This window comes from Urocampus carinirostris, chromosome 14 (assembly GCF_059441175.1).
Source record: "Urocampus carinirostris isolate Australia breed hairy pipefish chromosome 14, RoL_Ucar_1.0, whole genome shotgun sequence".
Taxonomy (NCBI): Eukaryota; Metazoa; Chordata; class Actinopteri; order Syngnathiformes; family Syngnathidae; genus Urocampus; species Urocampus carinirostris.
In genome coordinates, this window is record NC_142362.1 from 22,339,383 (window position 1) to 22,354,882 (window position 15,500).

The window sequence follows — 15,500 nt, forward strand, 5'->3', positions numbered from 1 at the left end:
TTAGTGCTAAAGCGCACAGGAAGAATACAAACTATGGACACTCAAAGTGACAAAACATAATTTTTTCTATTCATTTTTTGTTTTTTGCCTAACCTTTTAGAAAGTTTTTGGTTTGAGACGGTACCTTTAACAGCAAAATGGCGGACAATCACTTTAGCGCCCTCTCGGTGAGCCTCATGTTATTTAATACGAATATCAATTTCTTGATCTATTTAAAAGAATTACGTTTATATGATAGTTCGTGTATTTTTGCTTATTATGTGCCGCCTTAAGACAGCTGAGGTGCTTGCCTACCTACTTAAACCTACTTTCAATAATCAACCTGATAAACACATTGTAAAAAAGGGGAAAGGGTTGCACCCACGATCCGGGGTTTGCTGGACGTGGGAAGCAGGTCGCTCTGAACGCGGAAGTGGATCTTCTGGAGTGATGGCGGTGTCGGGAACGGAAAAATGGGTCAGTAGCCGGGACAGGAGAGCAAAAACGTGGTTGTAAGCGAGTCGTAAGCCAGGAACAGTGAGTAGACGTCGTCGAGGACAAAAGAGGTCGAAAGCAGGGACGGGAGTGTAGACGTGGTCAGGATCAAAAGCCGCGGGACAGGCAGGAGCATAAAAACAGGTGGGAGTCAGGGTCGAAAAAAAGCTTGCCTGGTGTTAACTGAGGTTCGCAGACGGACTGACAACAGGCGACAGAAAGGAGTAGGTTAAAATAGAGGCAGGGAGCCAATCAGAGTCCGAGGCAGTTGGCGCCAAAGGAGCGGGCACAGGTGCATCATCATGACAGTAGTGTTTTATTCATTAAATTGTCCAGCAGATGATGCTGTATTGCTTGACATCTGTTAAAGAAAAACAACAAATAGTAAATAGTTAGTGATGACGTCTAAATTAAAACAGGTTTATATTTCATGGACAAAATTTGGTTGTTTTTGTGTTTGGATTTGTTTTTAATTGGTAAAATATATATAAATATAATAATTCTTATAAAATGGAAAATATTGATGGACATACAAACAGAAAAAGATAATTATATGAACACAATGTATATAATATAAAAAAAATATGTTAAGTCTTTTTGAGGGAGCTGCCTGCCCAAAATGTTATAACCGTACTTTCTTATTTTGTTGTCATTGTAGCATTGTTTTACGGAGAAGCACTTCCTCCTTAGTTCATGACGTCAATAGATAATACCAAGTGTTCAAGTAACCGCAGGGTAGTCAGACCGGTCTACTCGGGGGTTTCCCTTACAAAAAAACAAACACCAACATGAAAGCCGCTTTCGACAGAGATTGACACTTCCCACTCAGTGAATCCTTACTTTTCCCACACTGGATTTGCTTTAAAAGACGACACAAAGCAAATTGTTTATGAATCAACCCCTTCGAGGAACAACTGCCAAAGCTTCGACGTGAAACTTGGGTCCCAAGTCGGATGTGTGCTTCCGCGTCGCAGGCAGGCGTGCAATCACACTTGGAGGATGAACGACCAAAAATGGAGAACTTTGTACCACAAACCCCGAGGGCGAACGAGGATTATTCAATGTATCTATGTGGTTGGCTTCATGGTGAGTAAAGTCACTTCACCTGTATGAATGGTCTTTGCACATTCAGTTAGTAATCAGCTGCAGATCAAGATATTCACAGAAAAGAGAACAAATCATCACTCTTGGATCTGCTTTTTTTATTTCAACATTTGTGATTTATATTGATTTGCTGATGCAGTAATTCCCTCTGAACAACCTGAGGGTGCCAGGTGATGTGACCTATAAGAGGTTGTCATGGAAACGCAAGTGTCCTGTAAGGGTCTCCTGTCACTAAAATGTGATGTGATTTGCATCTTATGAGCTCTCCCTACAAACGTAAGAGCAAAATCTCAGGGATCCCATCTAACTTTAAAAGCATGTCAAGTGCACGGCTCATAATATTATCTGGCCAGCCATAAACTTCCGAGTACAAAAATCCCTGTTATCGGCTTTAACAGGGAACAAACCCCGTGTGAAACGTAAAAATCCACAAACTTGCCTTGAAATGATGTCCTTACCGACTGAGAGTATAGAAATCCAACAAAATAACAATCATGGATCAACAATTAAAAACAGAATTGCAGTTAAATAAATTGTTTTATTATCATTATACAAAATTATAATGCAATCGGAGGGCTGCTCAATTTAGAGAGCAGCTGGCTAGCTGCACGCTATCATCCGGTATTCTTGCATTACAGTCACTTATAACTGTGTTTTATCTTATTTTTATCTTATTGCCTTAACTCATCTTGAGTTAATCTTGTATTTTTATATTTTTGATATTTGTAATATTTTTTAATGCACACATGCATATAGTTTCGTAGAATTATTACTCTGGCAACTGTGTGGACAGCAAAGTAAGAATTTCATTGTGCAGGGAATCGTGGTTCTTTACTGTGCATAGGACGATAAACACTTTGAATCTTTAATATGAGTTGGGCCAGTTCTCCTTAATGATTGAAATACAATCGTCCAGAATTTAGGGGTTTCCCACAAGTTGTAGCTCCAGGTCATCTGTTTCATGGGTAATGCATCTGGCATTGTTGGGGTACAGGCTCAGTAGGGGTAGCTTGTGAGAGTTGTTTTGCAGTATACTGGACCTGCAGCGCCACTATTGCCTTCTTTCTTGATGCCACCTCAGTTGTTTCCTGTACCCAATAATAATCCACGGAGCACCCTCTGGTGATTACCATTTGTCTTCACTTTTTTTTTTACTTTCCCCATAGTCCGCTTTCATTGATGATTTTCTTTTCAATGTCGATTTTGTTTTGGGTGGACCTATTAATTTGTGTAGCCGCCCTGCTTTTTGACTGTTAGCATGCACCAGCCTGACACTGGCCCACACATGCAGTCACTCCCACCCAACACACACACACAACCTGCCTTGTGATAGCATTTGCTTTCTGCTGTCTGCTTCAGAACACAATGTAGGATACGTTTATATCAATGATAGTATAGACAACTCAATTTAAAAATTTGCCAAGCAGTGAGCAAGTGATAACCTTAGCATGAGGTATCGAGGGATCACTGTACAGTATATCAAAAAAGAAGTGTGTCTCAAGTCATTTCTATCAAAGGTTATGATTTTATTTTTAATAAATGCAAACCAAATACTCCCTTCAGCCGCTAGATTGCAGTGTTGACTTTTCTTTCGTGCGTTGAGTTGGTTCAGGTGAAAACTGAAATCATTCAACTCTTAAAATAAAGCAGTTAACGCATTCAATGCCAAACATGAAAATACTTCTCCCCATTGTTCGTGAAGTTTTGTTTAGAAAAGTTCCCTTGTCATCCATGTGCATAATAAGACATTCTTTTACCCATCCGGCCCGCCTGAAAACAGAAAGTCTGGACCTGGCCCCAGAGCCGAACTGAGTTTGACATCCCTGATCTAATGAAAGGTGACGCAAAGTAATGGTGGAAAATAGAGTTACGCAATTCTGTCAGAAGACTTAAGAACTTGCCTTGAGTCTTTAATCAAGAGTTTGGCATCAGCAACAATCGGTTTTGATCTTAGTAATGTCGGTTGCACGTAAACAAAGAGGACTTTTGTGACAGGCTGTCATACGGCGCCAGGCAATATGGTGGCCTTTTTGGTTTCTCTGTGCCACTCGGACACCTTCTGAGGCACAGTCGAGTTAACAGTTACCTTGTTTTCCGAGCTTCAAGGCGCACCGAACTTCAAGGCGCACGGAATTAAAACTACAGATATAGCTACGGTTGCATGAAAAATCATCCCGGTTTTTCTCCCGTATTCCAAAAACATGCATTGCTAGATTGGTGAATTCAAATTGTCCCTTTGTAAGAATGTGTGTATGAATGGTTGTATAACTGTATATGTCCTGTGATTGGCTGGCAATCAGTGCAGAGTGTCCCCTGCCCACTTCTAAATGTCAGCCGGGATTGGCTCTGGCACCCTCGCTCGTGAGGATAAACGGTTTTAATATGGATTAATTATTTTCTACTACTGTAATGTCATATATGTTTCCGTAACGCAGTGGTTAGCACATTTTCCTAACACAATAGGTCCCCGGGTCGAGACCAGGTGAAAACATATGTTGGCCTGCAGAGAGATGGGCGCCACCAGACTGTACTTGCCCAAGACACACCACAGGAAATGGTGCCTCTACGACCTAGGTGGTTAAGAGATCCAACCAACCACTGTCATGTATGTGTGGTGTTAAAAGAAAGAGGGGAAAACATGACATTTAAAAAGTCCTGCTCCTTTAAGAATGTGTACATAACTAGAGCTAAGCTATTTCTTGAACTGCTCTGACCAATCACGGGGCACCTTTAAACAAAAGCCTGACCTATTTATTTACCAATTAATTATTTTTTTAAACCTTACCTATACTTCCTCCCCCAAAAATCTGCCGGTTATTTTCAGATTGTCTTTCTCTTTTAGAATGAAACGTATTAACAAATTGCAAAGTATTCTAAAACAGTAGGTAATAATAATAATAATGGAAAAAGTCAGTGAGGCCTTTATTGCAATTTAATTGTTTCATATGTCAGATTTACCATATGCATATAAAAAAAGTCCTTATCTGTATTTCTGGCCCTACTTTACTCATAAGAAATGACATTATTCAGTTATTTGTTCATTTGTCTGTTCATTTATTCACCGTTTTATTCATTTATTTATTTATATGTTTGTTTGTTTGTTTGTTTGTTTGCAGGACTTATTTGGGGTGAGCATGATCATTCCCCTATTGAGCCATCACGTCAAAGCGCTTGGAGCAAGTCCCACTGTTGCTGGTATTGTCGGTAAGAAAGGCAGGGTTGGTTCGAATGCTTGAAATCCTTGAAAATGCTTGAATTTTAATTCTGCGTTTTCAAGGATTGAAAAGTGCTTGAATTTGGGGTGAAGTTCTTGTAAATGCTTAAAATTGTTGCCATGTTTCTCAACAAGTCTGCTTAAAAATGACAGAGACGCTGCTCTCTGGTGGCTTCGCTTTACCTTTGCATTTCTTCTTCTGCATTTCTCCCTTGAGTTTGACTAGAGCTGGCATTAGTTTGTTCTGCATTAATTTGTACAATTCATTAGTGCAAGGATTACGTATCAATTATGGACATTTATTATGGGCCTTGCAAGAATAAAGGTACAGTTTCCTAGTGGTAAATTGTAATGGGAAGAACTTTCTGCAACGGAAAATTTAAGCAAGAATAAAATTCGTTTATGTAAATAAGAGATGTATTTAAGGCTCTGATTCACACAGAACTCTTTATTTTAATTGTCGTGAAGAAATGGGAAAAAAATGGCTTTGAAAGTCCTTAAATGTCCTTGAATTTGGCCATGAAAAATGTGTGCAAACCCTGGAAAGAGATATCATTTTACTTTAATCCAGGTGTGTCAAAACTATGACCCATCGGCCATTTTCAATCCCTCAACTCTTCAGGCACCCAATGGTTTGCTTTTTTAGATCTATTCATTCAAATTAACTACTTAAAGATTGTAAAAGTAAATTAACAACTAGCTATCTGTTTTTTTGATAGAAGAGGTGGTTTCAAACTTAATTTAGGCTCTCTCAAAGGTGGCAGCTGTGTGTGTGTTTTCCATTAAACATTAGTTTAATGTGATTATAACCGGTTATTCCGAACATCTCTATTATTAAGAGGGAGTGCACAGGGTTGCCAGACGAACATAGTGCCAACGTTTCGGGCGGGATTCTACTATGTAAAAGAAATCACATTTTTCTCTACCTTTTTTTTTTTTAAATTAACTCTGGTATAAAAGTTTACGTAGTTTTGCCTAGTATTCAAATCAATCTTTCTTTTACTGAATGAAAGTAGTATCACTTCGGGGCACTAAATATTACATACTGTACCTTTAAATCGAGGCAGTAAATATTACACACTGTCCCTTTAAACACAATAAATGTCCACCCAGAGTAAATCATGGGTCACATTAAAATTCGAATCGTCTTTATTGTCATAAATAACAACATAGTGAACATTGTTCACAATGAGATTATACGTGTCACTCCAGGATTACTACTTAATAAAGGTAGGTAGGTTAGTTGGTTGGTTGGTTGGATCCATTAACCACTAGGCTGGTAGAAGCACCATTTTCTGTGGTGTGTTCTGGGCAAGTACAACCTGGTGGCGCTCTCTCCAGGCCAGCACATGTTTCCACTCATTCATGAACCAGGGACCTTTTGCACGTTTAGGCGAATGTGCAGTCCTTCTCAAGGTTTCTTCATTTTCCTCATCTTGTGGTTTTTGAGGGGTTTTTTTGCCCTCATGTAGGTTTTGGATCAGATGGGGTAACAATAGTCTGTGGTTTGCAATAATCAGTGGTCTGTGCAGCCCCTTTATACTTGTGATTAAGGGCGTCACAAATAAACCTGACTTGACTTGACATGTGTTAACCACTGCACTACAAAACACTTATATTAATTGGATGACAGTTTGAAATTATCTATGTCATATAGGTATAAAATTTTATGTCAACAAAAATGTTGTATTCAAACAAGAGTGTGAAGATTTACATGTTCTCAAAATACTTTTTTTATAGATTATCTATCCCTAAACCTTAACGTTACGGCTAATCTTTATACTAGACTGATGGGCTTTAGATGTTTTACTTTGTCCTAACCTTTTTTTATTCTTTTGTATTATTTTTTTTCTCTTTAATTAAATTATGTCTGAGTTAATGGTACATTTAAATTTGTTCTTAAACCAGCCATGTTGTCTTTCAAGGGACAACGTGTATTATTTTCCCACTAGATGTCACTGTATTCTGTTGTGCAACCAAAAACGAGTGATAAAATGAAGAATACAAGCTACGGGGATTCAATGTGACAAAAAAATACAATTTATTCTTCTAAAAAATTAGAAGATTATCCTTGGAGGAAGTTTTAGGGTTTCTGGGAACCTGTAGCCGCAAGATGGCGGACAATTATGTCAAGTCACTTAGTAGAGCCTCATGTTGTATAAAATAAATGCAAATTTCTACACCATGTTTATATGATATTTGATGTATTATTGCTTGTCTTTAAAATCAACGTTTTTCATCACTAGCAATTGCTAAATAATAAACACAATCCCTAGAGGGTTTTGTTCTTATCCTCATATGTCAAATTATTACTTGACTTAACTTTTCTTTTTTATGCATTCCCCCTCCTTTAATTCTCCCTAATTTATTTTGTCTGCAGGATCCACCTACGGCGTCCTGCAGTTGTTCTCAAGCACAGTCGTGGTAAGGCTCAATTTTTGTGTCCTTCACCAGCACACTAACAATATTTGTGCTGTGTTTTCATGAAAAACGCCCATGTTTTGTCAGTTTTTTTTAGAGGTAATTCCAAATTCTTAATCATGCAAAATCTGCGGAAAAACTATATGGGCATAAAATCTGTATATACTGTATATTCCATCAGTATATTCCAGTTTGAAGACAGCATGTCTTGTCTATTTCATCTTGAGTTGTGACATCATCGGAGGAACACCAGCATCCTAGCAAGCCACTCGCCATATTGTTTTATGCAAAATTTGGTAGTTCTTGTGGAAAATGCCTTGCCTACACGTTGTGTCACAGGGGGCTGCAGTCAAACAGCAAACGGCGAGCAGCTAAAAAGGGGCTAACTGGCAAAAAAAACTATAAATGAGCCGTCAACAGGGGGCTAACCAGGGCTGAGCAAAGAAAGGTGACTGCAGCCTCGGGGGGAAAAAGGCGAGGCTGGATAACCAAAAAACAGGCAGTGAACAGGAGCCCATCCCAGCTATCTTTGGGCAGTGGGCAGGGGACACCCTGAACTGGTTGCCAGCCAGTCGCAGGCCACACAGAGACGGACAACTATTCACTTGCTCATTCGCACCTAGGGACAATTTGAATTGGCCAATTAACCTGACATGCATGTTTTTTGGAATGTGAGAGGAAACCGAAGTGCCCGGAAGAAACCCAAGCAGGCACGGGGAGAACATGTAAACTCTATATGCCAGGCCAGTCGATCGAATAACATGCGGTGAGCAGCCAGGTTACCTGGAAACCAACAACGAAAAGTTACAACGGCTACGGCAATAAAACCAAAGCCTGCCAGGAATAAACAAACCAAGGAACACGGCAAAACTGACGCTAATGCCAGGCTAGCTTATCAGAAAACACACAGTGAGCAGCCAGGCTAACCGAGGACCTACAATGAAAAGCGCCAACGGCAACGGCAATAAGGGCAAAGCCGGCCGGGAATAAACTAGGAGACACGGCAAAATCGGCACTAGGGCTAGGCTAGCTGGCCCAACAACACACAGGGGGCAGCCAACGAGCACAAACTGGGAGCGAACAAAACAGGCGCTAACAGGGAGCTAAATCATACGGCCCCAACACACGTAGCGAAAAACACATACACAAAGCAGTAATCGCCTACCTCCAAACCAAAATTTACAGTATGTACATGCTGTTCACTATAGTCACTGTCTGTTCTGGGGCTGACTCACATGTGTTAATGGGATTTGCCATTTTGAAAGTGTTCCTTCAATGACATCACACCTCTACAGCAAACAAACCAGATGGGTCAACTTCGAGACAAAATTTCTCGGGGCTCCGGCGTATTAAGTATTTTGCAGCCTACTGTATTTGAATAATTGTGTTGAGGACCACTAGACGTTCTGCCCCTAATTGAAATATATATATATATATATATATATATATATATATATATCTGTTTGGGAATACCTTTAAGGAGAAAATTCTATCAATATCCTGAAAGAAGAAAACACACAGATGTGAGAATTCCATTCTGTGCTGAAGATTCTCCAGCCTCTGCTCGGCTCCTGACTCGAGCGTAATTGTGGCAGGTCATGCAACCAATTAAACAGATAAAGGATGCGTCTGTTGGTCCGGCAGCGGAATCTTGAGAAGTTTACAAGAGCCTGCATGTGGAATACGCCAAACTCTGTCTTTATTGGATTATTGGTCCGTCTGTGAGCTTCTGTTTGCGTGTGTGAGTGGGCGTGTGTGGTTCAGAATGAGTAATAATTGAATCCAACGCTCTGTGTTTTTTCTTTTCTTTAATGAGATATACAGTGTCCCCACTATTTCTGTCTCAATTTAACCCTATTAGACACTATGTCAGGATCATTTTTTTTCAGGGGAGTTTGAAAAAAGATTATTATTACTTGTATGATTAATGGTGCTTTTATAAATCTAGTTCCTGTTGTATGTAGCCCAGTGCATCAACTATTTGATTAGTGATAAGGCAGCAACTAAAAATTATTTTAATAATCGATGAATCCGTCGATTCTTTTTCGATGAATTGATAAATGAGATTTTAGTGTAACCTTTTTATTTCCTCCTCTATTCAAATATTAAAATTTTGAACGGCTAGAACAGTAGTGCACAAAACAACAGATTATTCTATAATATAAAACAGTAAAAAATCCAAGTGTTTGTCAAATACCTTATAATAAACAAAAACACATACAAATGTACGCTATACACCTTGAATTCTGTAGATAAAGCGCAAAAAAGAGAGGCCACGTTGGAAGAGAATGTGAGTACTTTGTTGGGTGTTAGCCAATAGTTTGTTTCCTTTTGTTAATCAACGATTGATGCTGTTTTTTAAATGCTGTGCCTAAAATAACAGCCATAAACCTCTAAACTCAGGGTTGCTTGCACGTATACCAGAATTGCCTCTCTTTAAAGTTGTTTGCTTAGCAGGCATCTTATTGTACATCAACTGTTTTATACAGCACTTAGAGTCAAATTTCGGTGTCTGAAAAGTGCTATGTAAATAAATTTGGATATGGATCAAGATGACCCTGTGCATCAGAATACAGTCTCTCTGCGCCCTCTGCTGGGCTAAAGTTATACTTCAAGCATGTCGCTGGATAAAGATCAAATCAAATCTTATTGTCTTCGAAATAAATCGCGCGACACGACGATGATGAAATTTGTTGCTGATTCTTTTAATAAGTTATTTTGATTGATTTGATCAAGTTCTTGTTGCCGCCCTTCTTATTAGCGTAAGTTATTGCTGTAAAAGTTGGAATGAACAATTCATTGAATACAAAGCAACATTTCCATTTAGTATTGTAAAAATATGAAATTCAAACCATAAACAGATGGTGTGTTTTTTAATTTCTACATGTATGTGACTGCATTTTCCTGTTTAGTACAGTACATCTGTGCATTATAACAATGCAAATTTTTGTTTGGGTAGACAATTTTGTGAAACGATAAAAATATGTATCTTCTGTTACATACTTACATTTGTGTATATCTTTATCTTACTTATATGTAGATTTACATATATAAACTTATATATATTTATACTTATATGTATTATATACAATTATATGCAGATTTACCTACTCCGCTGTCCTCAAAATTGATTTTTTTGAAAATTTGATTAGTTGGGTCTGAATAATTGTTATTGGAATATATAAATAAGTAGGGGGCAGCACGGCGGCGCAGTGGTTAGCGCGGCTGCGGCACAGTTCTGAGGTCGTGGGAACCTCCTGCGTGGGTTCAAATCCAGCTCTGTCTGTCCCCGTGTGCCCTGCGATTGGCTGGCAACCAGTTCAGGTTCCCCTGCCCACTGCCCGATGATTGCTGGGATGGGCTCCAGCCCCCCCGCGACCCTACTGAGGATAAGCGGTGCAGCTAATGAGATGAGATAAATAAGTAGTCCTTTGCTTTTTTTTTTGAGTAAGTTCACCCGATGCATTTATAGATACAGTAATACATCTGATAGTGTATGGTATTACCAATAATTAATCTCAATCACAATGTAGAGTAAACAAAGTGATTAAGCTGCAAAAATATTCAAACATCTACGTTGAGGGCGAGAGGAATTGTTTGAGGTTTCCTTAAAAGTTAGATATTTTCTCTATGAAGTCTGTGTTAACAATGCCCAACTAAGTTCAAAGAGCCCTTATGCTTTATTTTCCACTGAGCCTATCCGATTTTATTTTTCATCAGAGCTGTTTGTGTCGGAATTCATCAGGTTTGAGGAAAGGGGCTGGGGGAAGTTTTGTAGAGTGAAGTTGAGCTTGTCCCTGTTTCTTTTTTCTTTTTGTCTAGCATGGAAATGGTGGGGCTTGCTTCTAGTAAAGTCCAAATGCCAATCCTAATCCAAAGAAAGTTGAAAAGAAGACTTTATTCGAGCTCGTCAAAGAAATACACTTACTTGTACGTGCATCATGAATGAGCTGACTCAGGCTGCAATCATGACTGAGCCAGGAGATGGCGGCAGAGAGTTATAGAAATTTTAAACCCTGTACAGCTCTTTACATTATTTCTTTTGAACCCCACTTTACATTTAATATGTTATTAGTATGTCTGTGTTCTACTTATTGCGTGTGTTTTCAGGGCAGCTGGAGTGACGTGGTGGGCCGCCGTCAGTCCCTGCTGACCTGTTTGCTGTTGAGTGCTTTAGGTTACGGCCTGCTGGGGATGTCAACCAGCATTGGGATGTTTGTGCTCTCGCGCATCCCTGTCGGTGAGTGACTGGCTGATCTATACGTAATCGCCACAATCGGTACATGTTTTCTTCCACTTACTAGTCTCCTTGTCAAGGTCAAGTTGCAAACGTGATTCATCAATAGTGAAAAAAAACGGATGTTTCCTGCACCACCGAAGAACGTTGTGGGCAGGCAAGATTCAAGCCGATTGGCCCAAAAAAAAAAGATCAAAAACAAGAAAATATATTCTACCTTGCAGTGTTCATTTTACCTCTGAAACGTGATGGATCCAGGGGACTCGCATGCTCAAAAAATCTATGGGTCCCAACAGAGATCTATGGGTCCCCAAATTTTAGTGTTATCGAGGTTGAAATCGTAAATCGGCGACAAATATATAATATAAATCTATATATTCATTCAGTTTTAATCATCAAATTATTAATTCATATTCTGCATCAAATTATTGTTGGTAATATACCGATTAAAGGGATAACCACAAACCTGTCTTTTTTTATTTTCTCCTTTTATACTCCCTTTTTTTCTCAACTTCTTTATACAACATAATTCAATCATCAAAGCAAGTGAGCCGTTTGAGAGCCGGCTCTTTTTAATGAGTTGAGCCAAAAAATACGCTTCTCTAAAAAAAAGACGGACTTCCTTTCACTACACGAGATCTCGTTGGCCGAGATCGGTGTGTAGATGAAAACTCGAACCGCGAGACCAAAACAACGATGCCGGATTTGCCTGAAGAAAAGTTTGGAGTGCGGTAAATCATTGTTAAAAAAAATTAATCGGGTAATAATGACAATTTTGTGGCAAAAAGGTTGCGTCCCGGGGACGCACGTTGATTTGAGACTATGCGTTCCCAGCAAAAATGGTGCGTCTAGGACGCTTGGACGCGGGCAAACAAGAGCACTGACCTTGTGCTTTTTAGCACTCGTTTTCACCTGCATTACACCATCTACTTGTCAAAAAATACACACAGTCCCTTTAATTGAAAATTTGAAAAAACCTGACCACAATATGCTAACATAAAAAAGACAAAATATAATTGTAGTCCAAAATAAATCAGTGAAAGTGTGTTTGGATCATATCGGAGAAATCGTATAAGTTGACGGGCCATGTGTGGATTGTCTCCTGTTTCGTCTCAGGACTTTTCAAGCACTCCCTGTCCATCTGCAGAGCCCTCTTGTCCGACCTGGTTTCTGAGGCTGAGCGCCCCTTAGTGATGGGTCACTTCAATGCCGCTTCTAGTGTGGGCTTCATTCTGGGCCCCGTCGTGGGCGGCTACCTGACGGAGCGCCAGGGCGGCTTTTACAACTGTGCCTTTGCCTGCGCAGCCATCTTCGTCATCAACGCCGGTAGGGTCATTTATCCAAGTGGTCCACAACCATTGGGGCGCCAGGCCGTAGGTCGTTTGGTACGGGGCTGCACAGTCTATACTGTATTTTTGTGTATAACTCTCCTTTTTATAATCCAAAAAGGCATTATACACGAGGTTCTACGGTAGCATAATACCTTATTTGAGCAATGCTTGATCAGTCAATGAATATAGCTAACCACATTTGCACATTGGCTGCAACGGGAATCGTACCACAGGAGTAAGAGTGCCGAATCCTAACCATTAGACCACTAGGGATGTAGAGGACACTGGAAAAGGCATTGGATCTTATCCCATCATCATCACATTATTTTTATTTACAATACCATGTTGTTAAATACGTGGGGCCATAATTAAAATGTAATTAATGGATTATTTTAATGAATGCAAGAGTGTATGCTGGGGATAGATGCGAATGAAAATGGACCGTATAAAATGACTGATATCTTCGAATATGATGCAGAGAGGGTAAACCAGTGTCTGCTAATGAAGGGTTGCATTGCACAAACTCACCCATTGTGCTGTGAGCTTCATGTTCGGTGTCAGGTTTGGAAGAGCGAAGAGGGATAAATGTTTGGTGAATGTAAGTGTGTTCTTGACTTTAGACACCTCCCAATAGGGGGATATGGCTTCAGTATATAGATGGATATATTGAAATCATCTTTTGACTACGTATGAACACAATATCAAAATAACATGTAAAATGCATTTATTTAATGACCTTCTAAGTGTGGTTCATCATCATAAACACCAAAGACTTATTTTCCCCTTGTCGTGCTTTTTTACGTTTTTTTTATTTCTTTCAAAATAGTACTGTGACTAAAAACAGTATAATAAAACTCTTTATAAGTCCTCAACTAGTAGCTTCTTTAAATAATACCCAGAAACACCAATGTCAACATCTGCAATAAGGTAATGATCCAGACATGCTGGCCTTCAAGGCAGAGTGGCAAAGAAAAATCTATATCTGAGACTAGCCAACGAAAGAACACAGACTTTGGACAACTCATTTGATAAATATAAGTGTGACTTTTTAATGAAAAACAAAATATTATCTGTGTCAGCCAAAAGTTTTGAACGGCGTTGTACATATATTGTCATACTATTTTTACCATTTTCATTTGACGGGCCGGATTTGGCTTTTAATCTGGCCCGCCAAATGAAAATGGTAAAATTGCTATTGATGGCAAAATGAAACCCTATCGAGCAATCAAACCCTGCAGGGAAATACTTTACACTAGAGGTAAGATTGGGCCTTAAAGTTCCAGCCCGACCCGACTCTGAGGTTATCAAAACCTGAACCAGTCCGAGCCCAACAAAATAACTTGGTTTAAGGGAAGAGCTCAAAGCAAACCCGAATTTGTACACACGCCTCACGGGGCTTCAAACATCACCATGTACGTCAACTCGCCATTCATGAACCATACATCTACATTACTCGGCACAGTCTTCAGAGATTTGACCCGAGAAGGGTGTCCATCCCTGCTCCAAATGTTCGTGAAGTCAACCGAGTCATATGGGCTAAGAATGTAGTTTTCTGATTGCAGGTTTGGTGTATCTTCTTCCATGGGTGGATGTTCTCCACTACAATGGCACCAGTTCCTCCAGCGAGTCCTCTACCAACGGTTATTCCGCCAAGAGCCACACCCCTGTGAGGACTGACCCGAAGGGGACCCCACATTCTCCCCCGCCACAACCGGCCTGGCGACAGCTCTCCTTGATAACCTCCAGGATCCGCATGGTTGCCTCCTCTGACATGTGGGACCTGTTCTTGGTACGCCTGCTGATGGCCGTGGCCATCATGCTGTACTACAGCAACTTCTCACTGGCCCTGGAGGAGCGCTTCTCTCTCAAGCCCAAGACAACAGGCTACCTCATCAGTTACAGCAGCACTTTGGGGGCGTTGGCCGGCTTCCTAGTTGGACCTGTCACGCAACTGTACGGGGACGACATGGCTGCACTATTGCTGCACTCTACCCTGCTCACTTGCACCCTCATCTGGCTGTACGCTGCCGCGCAGGGAGTATGGCAGGTGGTCCTCTCCTCCACCTTCTTCGCCATTTCCACTACAGTGGGGCGCACCTGCATTACAGATCTGGAACTGCGAAGAGGCGGGACCAGGGCTAGCGGGACCCTAATAGGCGCCGGACAGTCAGTGACGGCAGTGGGCCGAGTGCTGGCCCCTTTGCTTTCGGGCATTGCTCAGGAGTTCAGCCCCTGCGGCCCCCCAAGTTTGGGGGTACTGCTAGCATTGGCAGCAGTGGTGGTTCTCTTCTTTAGGATTCCCAAGTGGAAAAAAGGCGCAAAATTGGCAACTCAAAACGAGTCATAAGAAAGACTGGACTTTTCTTTAAAGCACTTCTGTTTTTGTTCCTTTTTATATAATGAAAGCTATTTTTATGACCTGTTTTTGGTGTTCTTCATATTTTCTCTTAGATGCTGTATTACACAAAGCAACCAGTCTCTGTCTAGATCCATTCCCTTGTTCACTAAATAGCAAAGGGTTTCCAAAGTGGTGTCTGCAGGCACCAGGTTGCCCCCTAAGAACATTTGATTGGCCAGCAGAAAAGTTCTTAAAATATCTCACTAGTGATGCATCATTGTGATTTTCTAAAAAGTTTGATTTCTTACTGACATATTTTATTGGTTAACCTAAAAAAATAAGTTAAAAGTTAAACGTTTTCGCTATTATCCATGTGTTAAC

The 15,500-nt window shown here is 40.3% G+C and overlaps 1 protein-coding gene across 2 annotated transcripts; it reads left to right on the plus strand.

The window, feature by feature from the left end:
* Positions 1-1,208: 1,208 nt before the first annotated feature.
* Positions 1,209-15,199, plus strand: slc67a2 (solute carrier family 67 member 2). Of its 2 annotated transcripts, XM_088352758.1 has the most exons (6): positions 1,209-1,560; positions 4,695-4,782; positions 7,173-7,216; positions 11,324-11,453; positions 12,567-12,776; positions 14,344-15,199. In XM_088352758.1, exons 1-6 carry the CDS (start codon positions 1,474-1,476, stop codon positions 15,126-15,128), a joined length of 1,344 nt encoding a protein of 447 aa, XP_088208884.1. In that variant the 5' UTR covers positions 1,209-1,473; the 3' UTR covers positions 15,129-15,199. The 2 variants fall into 2 exon arrangements, with proteins under 2 accessions (XP_088208884.1, XP_088208885.1); XM_088352759.1 differs by lacking the exon at positions 12,567-12,776.
* Positions 15,200-15,500: the final 301 nt, after the last annotated feature.

Bases quoted from the DNA above. Each gene is read 5' to 3' on its own strand.
- slc67a2 (XM_088352758.1), top strand. From the start codon at position 1,474: ATGAACGACCAAAAATGGAGAACTTTGTACCACAAACCCCGAGGGCGA. The intron at 1,561-4,694 runs GTGAGTAAAGTC...GTTTGTTTGCAG, and splicing joins TCTATGTGGTTGGCTTCATG to GACTTATTTGGGGTGAGCAT. The intron at 12,777-14,343 runs GTAGGGTCATTT...TTCTGATTGCAG, and splicing joins CATCTTCGTCATCAACGCCG to GTTTGGTGTATCTTCTTCCA.